The sequence below is a fragment of the Acanthamoeba castellanii genome (genome assembly GCF_000313135.1).
Source record: "Acanthamoeba castellanii str. Neff unplaced genomic scaffold scf7180000084577, whole genome shotgun sequence".
NCBI classification, from domain to species: Eukaryota; Discosea; order Longamoebia; family Acanthamoebidae; genus Acanthamoeba; species Acanthamoeba castellanii.
The window spans coordinates 142,489-155,308 of NW_004457606.1; the positions used below are offsets into that span (position 1 = coordinate 142,489).

General features: G+C 57.9%; 7 protein-coding genes across 7 annotated transcripts; 6 read left to right on the plus strand and 1 right to left on the minus strand.

The window, feature by feature from the left end:
* Positions 1–9: 9 nt before the first annotated feature.
* Positions 10–2,867, plus strand: ACA1_046570 (transporter, major facilitator subfamily protein; the record flags this gene model as incomplete). Its single annotated transcript, XM_004347719.1, has 9 exons — positions 10–196; positions 326–415; positions 519–668; positions 999–1,141; positions 1,201–1,288; positions 1,382–1,800; positions 1,929–2,241; positions 2,415–2,580; positions 2,696–2,867. The coding sequence occupies 9 exons, from the start codon at positions 10–12 to the stop codon at positions 2,865–2,867; spliced, it is 1,728 nt and encodes a 575-aa protein (XP_004347769.1).
* Positions 2,868–3,870: 1,003 nt separating this feature from the next.
* On the plus strand, positions 3,871–5,686 carry ACA1_046580 (homeobox domain containing protein; the record flags this gene model as incomplete). The annotated part of the gene is made up of 3 exons (XM_004347720.1): positions 3,871–4,246; positions 4,383–5,340; positions 5,461–5,686. The coding sequence occupies 3 exons, from the start codon at positions 3,871–3,873 to the stop codon at positions 5,684–5,686; spliced, it is 1,560 nt and encodes a 519-aa protein (XP_004347770.1).
* A 428-nt stretch (positions 5,687–6,114) lies between these two features.
* Positions 6,115–7,479, plus strand: ACA1_046590 (enoylCoA hydratase/isomerase, putative; the record flags this gene model as incomplete). The annotated part of the gene is made up of 7 exons (XM_004347721.1): positions 6,115–6,139; positions 6,262–6,385; positions 6,475–6,588; positions 6,656–6,775; positions 6,856–7,009; positions 7,119–7,276; positions 7,446–7,479. 7 exons carry the CDS (start codon positions 6,115–6,117, stop codon positions 7,477–7,479), a joined length of 729 nt encoding a protein of 242 aa, XP_004347771.1.
* Positions 7,480–7,562: 83 nt separating this feature from the next.
* On the plus strand, positions 7,563–8,971 carry ACA1_046600 (dihydrofolate reductase; the record flags this gene model as incomplete). The annotated part of the gene is made up of 9 exons (XM_004347722.1): positions 7,563–7,666; positions 7,743–7,777; positions 7,857–7,901; positions 7,994–8,088; positions 8,168–8,243; positions 8,315–8,424; positions 8,513–8,573; positions 8,684–8,808; positions 8,915–8,971. 9 exons carry the CDS (start codon positions 7,563–7,565, stop codon positions 8,969–8,971), a joined length of 708 nt encoding a protein of 235 aa, XP_004347772.1.
* Positions 8,972–9,347: 376 nt separating this feature from the next.
* ACA1_046610 (uncharacterized protein) lies at positions 9,348–9,985 on the plus strand (the record flags this gene model as incomplete). Its single annotated transcript, XM_004347723.1, has 2 exons — positions 9,348–9,417; positions 9,495–9,985. 2 exons carry the CDS (start codon positions 9,348–9,350, stop codon positions 9,983–9,985), a joined length of 561 nt encoding a protein of 186 aa, XP_004347773.1.
* Positions 9,986–10,577: 592 nt separating this feature from the next.
* ACA1_046620 (uncharacterized protein) lies at positions 10,578–11,009 on the plus strand (the record flags this gene model as incomplete). Its single annotated transcript, XM_004347724.1, has 2 exons — positions 10,578–10,769; positions 10,869–11,009. 2 exons carry the CDS (start codon positions 10,578–10,580, stop codon positions 11,007–11,009), a joined length of 333 nt encoding a protein of 110 aa, XP_004347774.1.
* Positions 11,010–11,305: 296 nt separating this feature from the next.
* ACA1_046630 (ankyrin repeat-containing protein) lies at positions 11,306–12,768 on the minus strand (the record flags this gene model as incomplete). The annotated part of the gene is made up of 5 exons (XM_004347725.1): positions 11,306–11,441; positions 11,539–11,789; positions 11,862–12,011; positions 12,114–12,237; positions 12,596–12,768. 5 exons carry the CDS (start codon positions 12,766–12,768, stop codon positions 11,306–11,308), a joined length of 834 nt encoding a protein of 277 aa, XP_004347775.1.
* Positions 12,769–12,820: the final 52 nt, after the last annotated feature.

The following is a 12,820-nucleotide window of genomic DNA, read 5'->3' on the forward strand; positions in this document are numbered from 1 at the left end:
CTCATGAAGATGGGCGAGACCATGGCGGGCTGCCCTCGCATCTACTTCTCAAGGTGGGTGTCGCTGGCAGCTGGCGTCTACCTCATGATCCTGTCGGGGAGCATCTACATGTTCGCCGTCTACTCCAGCGACCTGAAGCAGATCTTCGGCTACTCGACCGAGGAGATCAACCTGGTGGGCACCCTGGGCAACGTCGGTACCCACCCTCGACTTCACCATTGCGCCCTGCAAGAGAAATCTCAGGAGATGAGATATTGAGAGATTTTATTTCTACTTCTATTTTACGTGGTGAAACGTCCTACCACGGTTCCACCTACTCAACCAGGCACCTGGGCGGGCGTGCTGGGCGGTTTGTGGCTCGACTACTTCGGACCACGTTCGTCATGCCTGTTCGGCGGACTGATGAACTTTGCCGGTACGGCCACGGCACACGGCACACGCACCACCGCACACGGCACAGGTCGAGATGGATCGCACTCACCGTGCGTCTCATGTGTGGTGATGATGATGGTGCACAGGGTACTTCTTGCTGTACCTGGCGGCTAAAGACTACTTTCCGACCAATGCCATCGGCATCGGCATCTTTGCTGCGATCATGGGCCAGGGCGGCAGTTGGGTCTACAACGCCGCGCTCAAAGTCAACACCCAGAACTTCCGTGCCGAGGATCGTGGCAAGGAAAAAACACACACACACACACACACACACACACACACACACACACACACACACACATGTAGTGACTAACCTGAGCGCACGACACACAATGACACACACACACACACACAAACACACGGACAACACTTATGCTTGCACGTGCAGGTGGTGGGTGCGCTGGTGTGCTTCTTCGGCTTGAGCTCCGGTGTGCTCACGCAACTCTACAAAGGTGAAGCCCTGCCCTCCCAGCTCCCCGCTGTTGGCATACAACCGCCCTACCCTGTCTGAGTCTTACTCAACAACGTCTTCTTCTTCGTCGTCGTCGTCTCGTCTGCACAAACAGGGTTCTACGCGCCCGACGTGCTCGGATTCCTCCTGTTCCTCGCCATCATGCTGGGCTCCGCGAGCATCGGTATCGGCATGCTCGTCAACACCGTGCCCACGCCCTTTGCACCCGAGGTTTTCACTACGCCCGCCCAGAATGCGGTGACCCCTCCCGATGCGCGTCTACTCACCACAGCACCACCACCGATTCGCCGGTCCAGGAAGTGGGGTTGATGAGCCGAGTCAAGTTCGTCTACGCCATCGGCATCGCCTTGGCCGTCTTCAACGGAGCATCCTCTATCGTCACAGGTGCGGGCCACCAGCCCCTTCATCTTCATTTACTACTATGCTGCATTTTTTATTTATTTTATTTATTTCCAAATAACCAACTCTATCGTGCAGGGACGACGGATGTGTCGCCGCTTCCGTTTGCCGTCGTAATGCTGGCCCTGCTGGCCACCTTCTTGTTGGTGCCGGTCTACACTGGCCCGCTGTTCTCCATTCAGCGGCCCGCGGCGCGCCTGTCGCTGGCATCGGACCCGGACGCGGCTCGCCACGCCGACGGCTCGATCAACGCCGCGCTCGTGTCGAACGGCGACGGCGACAACGACGTCGGTGATGATGAGAAGAGCGCGCAGCCGCAGGCGGAGGTCGACCAGAACTCCGACCTCGAAGATTTCACGCTCATCCAGACGCTCCTGCAGGTCGACTTCTGGTTGCTCTTCTTCATCTTCTTCGCCATCATCGGTGCCGGCATCACCCTGGTCAACAACTTCGCCGAGCTGGTCTTCTCCATCGTCGACGTCGACCAATCGATCGTGGTGCGTCTTCGTGTGCGTGTGTGATGAAGCGTGTGTGCCGCGTGTGCGTGTGCGGTAGTGTGTTTCGTTCGTGTGTGTCGTGCGGTGTTTGCAGAGCTGACGAGCAATTAACAACTTTTTGTTTGCAGTATCACAGAGAAGACGTGCCCGGCTTCAAAACCATCAACACCCTGGTGTCCCTCTTCTCTTCGTTCAACACGCTGGGGCGCATGCTGGTCGGGTTCCTCTCGGATTGGGTCACCGCGCGCTGGGGCAAGACTGCCCGCGTGTCGTTCCTCGTGCTGGCGTCGGCGCTGATGGGCCTGGTGCAGCTCTACTTCGCGTTCGCCGTCTACGTGCCCATGCTCTACCCGGGCGTCATCTTCCTCGGCCTCGCCTACGGGGCCACCTTCTGCATCGTTCCCACACTCGCACTTGAATTCTTCGGCTTCAAGTACTTTGGTACTTGCTCTCCTCATCGCACACGACACACAATACACAACACACGGGACAACGCATAACGCACAACACACGCAACACACGCAACACACGACACACACAACACACGACACGACACGACACGCCACGCCACGCACACACGACGGAAGTCTGACTAGTTGGCCTGCATGACGCAGCGTCCAACTATGGTATTATGGGACTGGCTCCGGCTGTGGGCAGCGAGGTTCTTGCTACGCTCCTGGCGGGCAAACTCAACGACTACTTCCGCAAGGACGGCGAATTCGTCACCACCGACTCAGCCGGCAACAAGACCAGCCACTGCAACAACTCGCACTGCTATCGGTGCGTCCTCTCCTCCGCTCGTGCGTTTCGTATGTCGTGTGTTGCGTGTGTTGCGTGTGTGCGTGACTCGCGGGTTTGTCTGACTGGCGTGTGCGGTGGTGCTGGCAAACAATAGATACACCTTCTTCATTACGGCCTTTGTCTGTGCGGTCTCGGTGGTGGTCTCGTTGTGGGTGTGGAAGCGACGAAGGGACGCCGAGCGGCGGAAACACGCCCACGACCAATACTTGGCGCCTACTACCGATGGCGAAGATGCGTTCCCTGTCAAGATTGTAGAATCTTGGTAGTCGTTCGGTGGCCGCGTCTCTCTGTCCTCGAGGAGCCACCACTTCTCGGCCGCGCAAGCGAGGTCGCCAACCGCTCGAACCGACGCGAACATGTTGAACTCTTGCGTGATTGGTTCGAGATAAAATGCGGCTCTGTTATTGGCGGGAAACCAACTGCCATTATTAATATGGGGAAATGAAACGAATTCCCTGTTATTGCCTCTCAACATTGCCTCTCATTGCGTTCGGGCTCGGGGTTTGGTCTTGTACAACAACGTTCCTCCTGACGACACGCACAGAAGCAAACGAGAACAGAACACGGCAGTCCATTGTACAACTAACGACAGCTTGTACGAGCAGTATTGGGCCTCGTTCGTTCATACAGCGCCTCGTACGAGAGCTCAGCCCCTGAAGCTCGTTCGCAAGCTCTTCCTCCTCCTCTTCTGCCAATATGCAAGCGCCTCGAGCTCCTTCACCGACAAACAAAAGGTTCCATCCTCTTCCATCTTTCTTTTGCCCTCTCGGAGATGAAGATGAAGATGAAGATGGTGAAGGCGAACCGCAAAATTGAAAGAAGTCAGGTGGGCAGTTATGGAGGGTAAGTAACCCCCTTGTTTTCGATCCATCAGAAAACATCCCGATGAGGAGTCTGGCGGTTCTCCCCCAGAGGCGGGAGCTACGTCGTCGGCCACGGTGGACTCGGCCCCATCGTCGACGATGACGATGGCGGCGACTTCGACGACGCAGACCTCGCCCACGGCAACCCGACCGCCGCGACGACGGCCGGAGGGCGACGGCGACGAGTTCGGCTCCATCATCTGTCACGACGACGTCGACAACAAAGAAGGCCGAAGGAGGCGGCGGTCAAGGGTCGGACATCATCTTATCCACGCTACAACGCATCGCGACTCGATCGCCCCTCACTCTACCGAATGGCGGAGGAGGCCTCAACCGATCATCTTCGCCGCATTCGTTCCTCGGAGGACAGCATCCCTCGTCCATCCCCGCTACGTCGTCCCATCTGATGATGGCGCCCGATGTGATGGGGCCTGGCTACGGCGAGGGCTCGTCCTGGAATCCCGTACCTCCTCAGCTGCCGCCTCAGATGCAAGCTCCCTCGCAGCAACAGCCGCCTCAACAACATCAGCACCAGCATCAACCACAAATGCAGACGCATCTCCAGCATCAGCATCAAACACAAATGCAGCAGATGGGCCAGCAGCAAGGGATATCGCCCCAGCAGATGATGCAAGCTCCCTCGCAGCAGCCGCAACAGCAAATGACCCAGCACTACGTCGTACAGCACCATCCCGGCCATCCGCACCACCAGCACCACCAGTTCCCCTACCACCCGCAGCATCCTCACCACCAGTTCAACCCCCAGAACCAACACCATCACGGTATCTCTACATACTTCCTCTTTTCATTTATTATATTCTTTTCTGGAACTATTTATCCTCTTTAGGATTGTTTCGTTAATCGTATAATATTTTTCTCATTTTTTCCTGTGCGACGCCGGTCGTTTGATCAACGCAGGTCGAGTCTACAAGCCGCGGCCATCGCCCATCCCGTTCGACGACGGCCAGATCCTGCTGCCCTCGTTCGTGTCTTCGCTCTCGTCCGCGTCGGCGCGTTCGTCGTCGCCCCGGTCGTTCACGGCGTCGACCCTCCTCTACCCGCTGCCCGAAGACGAGGAAGCGATGCTGCAGGTGCTCGAGATCCCGCACCTTCCCAACGACGCCGCTGCCGCGGGGGCTATCGCTGGCGGTGACCAGTCGTCGGCGATGATGACCAACGGCAATGGCGGCGGCGCCTCGTCGACGTCGGCGTCGGGCATGCCGGCCGACTTCGGCGACCCCTCGCAGTTTGTGCCCTCGCAGCATTCGGCCTTCCGGACGCCGCTCAGCCGACCCATCCCCAAGAAGCCCGACGGCCAGCAGGCAATGCGGCCTCACTCGCCGCAGCACGTCATGCCCTCGGGCGCCGGCGCGGGCGCCACGCACAACCATCAGCATCAGCACCAGCATCAGCATAACCACCAGCATCAGTTCCAGCAGCACCTCCAACATCAGCACATCATGCACCAGCAGCACACGAACGCCGGCATCTCGCCGCACCAGCTCCAGATGCCCGTGCAACAGCAACAGCCGCCTCAGCCGCAGCAGTTCCAGCAGCCCCAGGCGCAGCTTCAGGGTCAGCAGCTGCAGCAGTCGCGACCAGTCGTACTCGATCGAGAGCAGCAGCTACTGCAGGTCGAGGGCATTCTACGCGACGCGCACAGCGACAACTCGAGCGCGTGTTCCAAGAAGGACATCGAGATCTTCACCCACCACGCGGCCATGCAGCGAATGGCCCACGAGAGCATCAAGAAGCGGATCCAGCTCCATCAGCAGCAGCAGCAGCAACAGGGCCAGTCCTCTCCCAGCTCCTCCTCCTCGCCCGATATCGGCCAGCAGGGCTCCGATGGACAGCCCGCCGCGAAGAAGAGCAAAAGGTACCGCGCACACTCACTTCACTTCACCGCACGCACACCACCGCACACGCACACGCCAACACTGCACACGGTCTCATGGTCGTCATCGATCTGACATGCGTGTGTTTTTCTTGGAAGCAGCAATCGGAGTCGAACGGACCAGGCGCAGTATCAGCAGCTGGAGGACGTGTTCCTGCGGGACCCGCTGCCGTCGCGGAAGACCAAGGAGCGGCTGGCCCAGGAGCTGGGACTCACGGCGCGCAAGGTGCAGGTGTGGTTCCAGAACCGAAGGGCCAAGGAGCGGCGACAGCTGCGCGAGATGGGCATCAACGACTCCACGATTCTGCCCAATCCGTGGGGTGAATAAGGTGATCACCAACCTCACACCTCACCTGTACTTTACATCACCATTACACCATATTTCCCTTTTTGTTACCACAACAACATGCTGTACATACTCCCCCACTGTGTTTGAGCGTTCTGGGTCAAATGGGCTGGCAACCCTACACTTGCCATTCACCTTGGTTGCTCGTGGGGGCAGTGGACATGGTGGCTTGTGGGAGGCAGGTTGGTGTCGCCTTGTAGACGAGTCGACAAATAAGAGTTTCTCCACTCTTTTCCTTGAGGGCGCTGGGATGGGCCTCGTCCCCAACACAACCTGGCGCAGACGTCTGGTGTGGTAACACTCGGCGTCCCACCCTCGTTTATCGGCATTTTAGCAGGTGGCACCCTTTCCGCTCATACCCAAGCACCCCCCCAAACAAAAAGCTCACTTCAATCATAAGATCAGGCACAATGACCTCGCGAGACTTTGGCTTCGGTGCGCCCTCCAATGATTTAAAATGCAATTTTGTGTTTGTTTGTTTGTTTATTTTTATTATCTCTTGGTATTTAATATTTGATGTTTTTTTATCACGTGCATTGTGGTTGGCCATCACGCAGGTGTGTCGGTGCGCGAGGCCGAAGGCGCCGAGGGTGTGTTCATCCTCCACTTGAAGGCCAACGAGAACCGCTTCAATCCCGACTTCATGGTGGCGATCGATCGCGCCCTGTCTCACGTCGAGAAGTGCGACTAACTCTGACGTTGCGGCACTTGTTCCTGTGATACCTCCCTTTACACTGAGCTGACACACACACATGCACATACACTGACAGGCACGAGGGACCCACTGCGCTGGTCACCGTCGGCGAGGGCAAGTTCTACTCCAATGGTCTTGATCTCGACTATGTGGGCAGTCACACCGACCAAGTCGAATCCTTCATGAACCAGTGCGCTTCTCTCTCTGTGGTGTGTGTGTGTTGTCAAGCTACTAATGCGACATCGTTGGAATTTCAGGTACATGGCCTTGTTGGCGCATTTCCTCATTGCGGGCGTGCCCACCGTGGCGGCCGTCAACGGCCACTGCTTCGCTGGCGGCTTCCTCCTGGCCCTCTCCCACGACTACCGAATCATGCGGTGCGGCCGCGTTCAAAGACTCCCCTGCCACCACCAGCCGCAACTCACGCCCGCATGACGGCCTAATGTATCATCATCAGGGAGGACCGCGGCTTCTGTTGCTTGAACGAAGTCGACATCGGGCTCAACCTCTGCCCCGGCATGGCGGCCGTGGCGAGGGCCAAGCTGGAGCGCACCATTTTCAGGGACTCCATTCTCAACGCCACGCGCTACACCGCCCCCGAGGGCGTCAAGGTGCCTTTTGCTCCGCTCGCTTGCCACGCGTCCAGTTCCAGCGCTTTGCCGCACTCATCAACCATTGTGTCGTGCGTGTTGTGTGTCGTGTGTGTTCACTGCACTGCAGGCGGGGTTCATTGATGCGGCTGTGCCCGATGCCGAGGTGCTAGCGCGGGCCGTGGCGCTGGCCCAAAAGCTGGCGCCCAGGGGTGCCAACAAGACCATCCTCAGCCAGCTCAAGCAGGAAATGTACATCGATGCGTACGACAAGCTGACCACGGGCGGGTGCGTAGCCATGCTCTTCCGCTCCCTCGCGCCACGCAGCGACTTTTTAAAGCTCACCTGGGCTCTGCGTGTGCACAACAACAACAACAACAACAAAAACAACAACAACAACAACGACATCGACGACGACGACGACGACAACAAACAGGCTCGGACTGGCCGCTGGCAGGTTTGGTGGCTCCAAGAAGAAGGCGAACCTCTGAAGTCGTTGCGCTTGTCGACACGAAAGAGAAATAAAAAATAGAATTATGGATTTATTTTTTTGCTCTTTTAGAAGAAGAAGAAGATGGAAGCACAAGGGCCAACAAAGAAGAAGCTGCGCGTGTTGTGCTTCCACGGCTACAGGCAGAACGTGGACGTCTTCCGGGACAAGACCCTCAAAAACTTCCGGTACGACCCCCTACAAGTTGGTACGTGGCATCTTGTGTTTGCTCACCGCTCTCCTTCTGTACGACCGTCATGGCAGCCAACGCTGCCTGAATCGGTTGGACATCGAGTACGGTACCGCCCCACTCCAAAACCACGCCCAACATGTTGTGTACTTCCTGAAAATGTTTGTTGTTTTTGGCCCCTCCTACAGTCTATGCACTGAGTCCACACCGAATGGAAGAAGCCTCGCAAGAAGGTGCGTGCACATGTGGGGATGACTTCTTCTTCTTCTTCAAGAAAGATGGTCTCAAGCCAAGCCACAAACAAACACATCTTGTCTCCTTTAAGAGGGCATGGACATCTACAAGTGGTGGGACACGGTGCCCCAGAGCGCCTACCTCACCGGAGGAACCGCCACTGTCGGCATCGATGAAACGCTCGAGGTGCCCGCCCACCTCTCTTCTTCTTCTTGAAGTGCGCTCAGATCTCAAGCTCTCGCGATCGGGCGGGTGCTGCATGCAGTTCATCGCCAAGTTCATCGCCGACGAGGAGGCCAAGAACGGAGCCTTCGACGGAGTGCTGGGCTACTCGCAGGGCGGTACGCACGTGTGGTGGGTTGGCGCCAAGGTGACACGTGCGGTTGTGCTGACCACTAGTGGTGGTGCGCAGGTGTGCTGGCCTCGTTGCTTTGTGCGCTGGCCTCGACTCGCATCGCAGCCGGCGAGCACGACGAGCTGAGGCACCTGCGGTTCGACTTCAAGTTCGGCATCTTCTTCTGTGTACGGCCGTAGCAAGCATGCGGACACGTTTGGGGCCAATGATCTCGCCCTGGTCGGGCCTGATATGCGTGCGTGCGTGCGTGCCTAGGCTTTTCCAGTGCGAGCCGAGCCCCACAAGCACGTCTACGAGGGTCTGAAAGATAGTCAAGGTAATTTTTTAGGCCATCTTTATCTTCCCTGATACGCTAATACGCACACGCACACGCATACGCACACGCACACGCACACGCACACGCACACGCACACGCACACGCACCAGATATGCCTACGCTGCATGTGTGGGGACAGAAGGACGACCTGGTGCCGGCCGACTACAGCAAAGAGCTGGTGGCGCTCTTCCCCTCTGCAGTCACGTTCGAGCATCCCACAGGCCATGTCGTTCCGGTACGCGCCTGGCCCTGACTCTGAGCTTGCGCTTGCCCCTCCCCCAACCATTCACTTCTCATCATTGCCCATTGCGCCGCGTGGTGTCCGGGGAGTCCTTCGACAGACCAACTCGCCAGCCAAGACCGCCTACATCTCCTTTTTGCAGAAGTTCGCCAGCTAGCCTCCCACGACCAACACAACCAAAGACTGGGGGGGCAGATCTGGAAGTGCTGGATGAAGAAGGTGATGAATGTCGGATAGTAAAGCACCGCTTCCCATCTGCCGAACAGCAAGTGCAGCCAGCGCCAGGTGGTGCTATAGAACTGGGAGCTTTCGCTCATATGTTCTATCACCACTGTCAATTTCGCGTGGTGGCCGCAGTGACACAAGCGCGGCATGTTACAGTTCGGGCGGACACCAATCGGTGGGAGGTCTTTATCGCTTCACTTCATCAACCAATGGAAGGGCGAGCTGGACGATAAAACTGGCCACTTTTCTCAACGTGACGTATCAACATCATCTAAGCACAGCACAACTACTCCAGCCAAGCACAACAAATGAAGCTCAACGCCATCCTCTTCGCCTTGGTCTGTCTCGGCTTGCTTGCTCTCGCGCTCGCCCACGATGGTGAGTTCTTCCCCCCCACCGGACTGTTCCCATGCAACCAACCAACTCCAACTGACAGTTGATTTGTGGTTGGACAGGCGAAGACCACAGCGGCAAGAAGAACGACGACAAGAAGGACCATGACTGGGACTGGGACAAGCACCACGACTGCGACGACAAGGAGGATGATGATGATGATGATGATGACAAGGAGGAGGGCAGGTGCTACTGGAAGTGTGTCAAGGTGTGCCACAAGAAGAAGCCCCACCACACCTCCACGACCAAGAAGCACACCTCGACCACGACCCCCAAGGAGACCACCACGACCAAGAAGCACACCACATCGACCACGACCGAGGACTGCCCCAAGGAGACCACGACGACCAAGAAGCACACCACATCGACCACGACCGAGGACTGCCCCAAGGAGACCTCCACGTCGACCAGGAAGCACACCACATCGACCACGACCAAGGAGTGCCCCAGGGAAACCACGTCGACCAAGAAGCACTCGACCACCACGACCGAGGACTGCCCCAGGGAGACCACGTCGACCAAGAAGCACTGCGACGACGATTACAAGCACTAAGTGGGCAAGCGCAACACGCCACAAAAAAGCTCATCACACGCGCCCAGCATCTTGGCGCAGCAGCAAATACATAAATTGGTTAAGCAACTCTGAACGGGCAAGCGCCTTTACAGCGCGTGGTACTTGTGCAAGAGAGAGCGTGGTCGATAGTAAGTTCTTTCGATCAACTTATAGTACATTCACTTTTCTCAGATGAGTGCAGTGTGATACCCCTTAACAACCACCTTACACAGCTCGACTGGTTGTTCGGCTCTCATACAACTTCCAATCAGTGGGTGAACCAGTTTGTCATCGGCCCGGCATTGGCCTGTTGAAGCGATCCACGGAAGACAGGAGAGTTGAAACACAAGTGAAAAAATGACCAACCAGAACGCCGGTTGAAAAAGTTGACCGGATTTTGTTGCAATTTTCGCCCGGATTTCTACCGGGTCGTGACGACCACCGGAGCGAACCGTTCAGTCGGGCCGTCAGTCGCACCTGCCGGTGGCACTTAAATACTCGGACCTCACTCCCTCTACCTTCATCATCACTATCATCAGCTCGACTCTCCTACAACACAAGGCGCTCTACCCACCAACCACTCCCGGTCGACATGAAGTTCGTCGCGGCCCTCGCCATCTTCCTCCTCGGCCTCACCTTGGCCTTTGGCAACACCATCAACAATGGTGCCATCGTGGGCTCTTCCAGCAGCAGCGTCGTGGGCACCGCCATCTCCACCTCGGCCGTCACCGACATCACCAAGACCACCACCATCACCCAGACCGCCTCCGCCGGCCTCAACTACGTACGAAGTGACACTACGCTCTTTGTGATTGCGCGTATTCTGTGCGTGCCGTGCTGTGGAATTTGATCAGCTCACACGATTGCGTTGCTGGATCCACAGGCCCAGCCGACCGTGATGGTCACCCTTGTGCCCACCGTCGTGCCCACAATGCTGCCCACCGTCACCCCCGTGGCCTACATCGACTACGACTATGAGGACACCTCGGCCGCCTCTGGCCTCGCGCCCTTCGCCTTCTTCTGAGCTTGACAGATCATCGGCCTCCCACAGGCCAATGTGGGCCTATAGATAGATATCTGTCCCTCCCCCACATGTGGCCGCGCCCTCCTCTTTAAGGATTTTAGACCACGACGCTCGGTCGCTGACCCCAGGCCCAGTTGTTGTGGCAAAGAAGAACAGCTTTTTGAATAACATGTCCATTTCTGCAACTCGACCATAGCCAATCGTGTTACGTTGTTAAAAAAAATGCGTCTGCAGAAACGGACGGCTGGGCGGTACTCTTCCAAAGAAGAAGGTGCAGAATAAGTATTAGGCTGTTTTTAGTGGTCGGCAGCCGAGGTGAAGCCCATGTAAGGGCGCAGATGCTGGGCGAATGGCTCGGGCGCAGGTTGCGCGCGCTGCATCAGTCGGTTGGCCTTGGCTTGCTGCAACAATCTGACTCCCTTCGCCTCTCTACTCCCCACAACGCCAAACAACACAACACAACGCGACACGCACACGCATCAAAAAGAGAGACGGGGAAAGAAAGGATTGGTAAAAGATAGGGCGGTACCGTGCGACGAGACTGATGGCACCTGGGCGTGGTCTCGGGGCTGACGACAGGAGGCCAGTGGCGCGATGGTGGTCAACACCCTCCGCCGAGCTGTGCCGCTGGTGGTCATCGTCGTCGTCGATCGAGTCCGGCGCAAGCGCGGCCTGGCGCAGGAGCGACGCCCATAGCTGTGGTCCGGCCAGGTCCTCGGCCGATCCGCCCAGGGCGTTGCGCAGCGTCGCGTCGGCGCCGTGACGCAGCAAGACCAGTGCCTGGGCGGTGGTGTGTGTCAGCAGCCACCTTAAAATCTTCCAGCCGTCAAATAGAACACTGTCGCCACGTACGACAGGCTCGGACTGGGCGTTGCGCAGCGCAAGCATGAGCGGCGTCAGGCCCGTGCCGAGCTCCGGCGCGTTGACGTCCACACCCGGCTGGCCCAGCAGCTGCCTGATCACCACCACCAGGTTGGCGCGGCACGCCACGTGCAGCGCGTTCTATTGCGGAAGCAGAAAAAGAGAGAGAGAAAACGAAGAAGAAAAAAGAAGGTCAGCGGCAGAGACGAATGGGAAGGGGCTGACGTCAAAAGGCGGTCGGACCTGGCCGTTGCCGTTGTACTTGCTGACGTCAGCGCCGACGGCCAAGAGCGAAGCCAGGGCGCTGTCCCACAGGGCGCGAGCCTCGCTCGTGGGGGCAGCTCTCGTCAGCACCTCCGGTGCGTAGCTGCTGCCAAGCAGCAGATGGAGTGCTGTGTCGCCGTCGCGGTTCACGGCATTCACGTCGCCCGCTTCCATTGTGAAACAGTACACGCACGACACACAGCACCAATGAGTTGAAGGGCCGGGCGGGGGCGCGAATGGGCGGATGAGTACGGGCATAGGAGAGCAGCGTGGCAATGAGTGACGTGAGGCTCCTCCGACAGGCCACATGAAGTGCCGTTTCCCCGCGCCTGCCCACCACAACGTTTTTGTTGTACCATCAGACGACCGTTGGTCGTGTGCGTGTGCGTGTGCGTGTGCGTGTGCGTGTGCGTGTGCGTGTGCGTGTGCGTGTGCGTGTGCGTGTGCGTGTGCCCAATTACCGGTTCTGGATGGTGCAGCTGGCTCCGGCCTGGAGGAGGAGTAGTGCGATGGCATCGCCGCACGGTGGCATGCCGGGCGAACCACCCGCAGCTGCTGCGTTCTTCGATGTCAGGCTTCTTGTTGCCGCCGCCGCCGCCGCCGCCGGCTCCGGCAGCGTAGACTCAATCTCCATCTCCTCTTCATCGTCCACGTACTGCCCCTTCCCCTTCGCTTCCCCCTTGTCG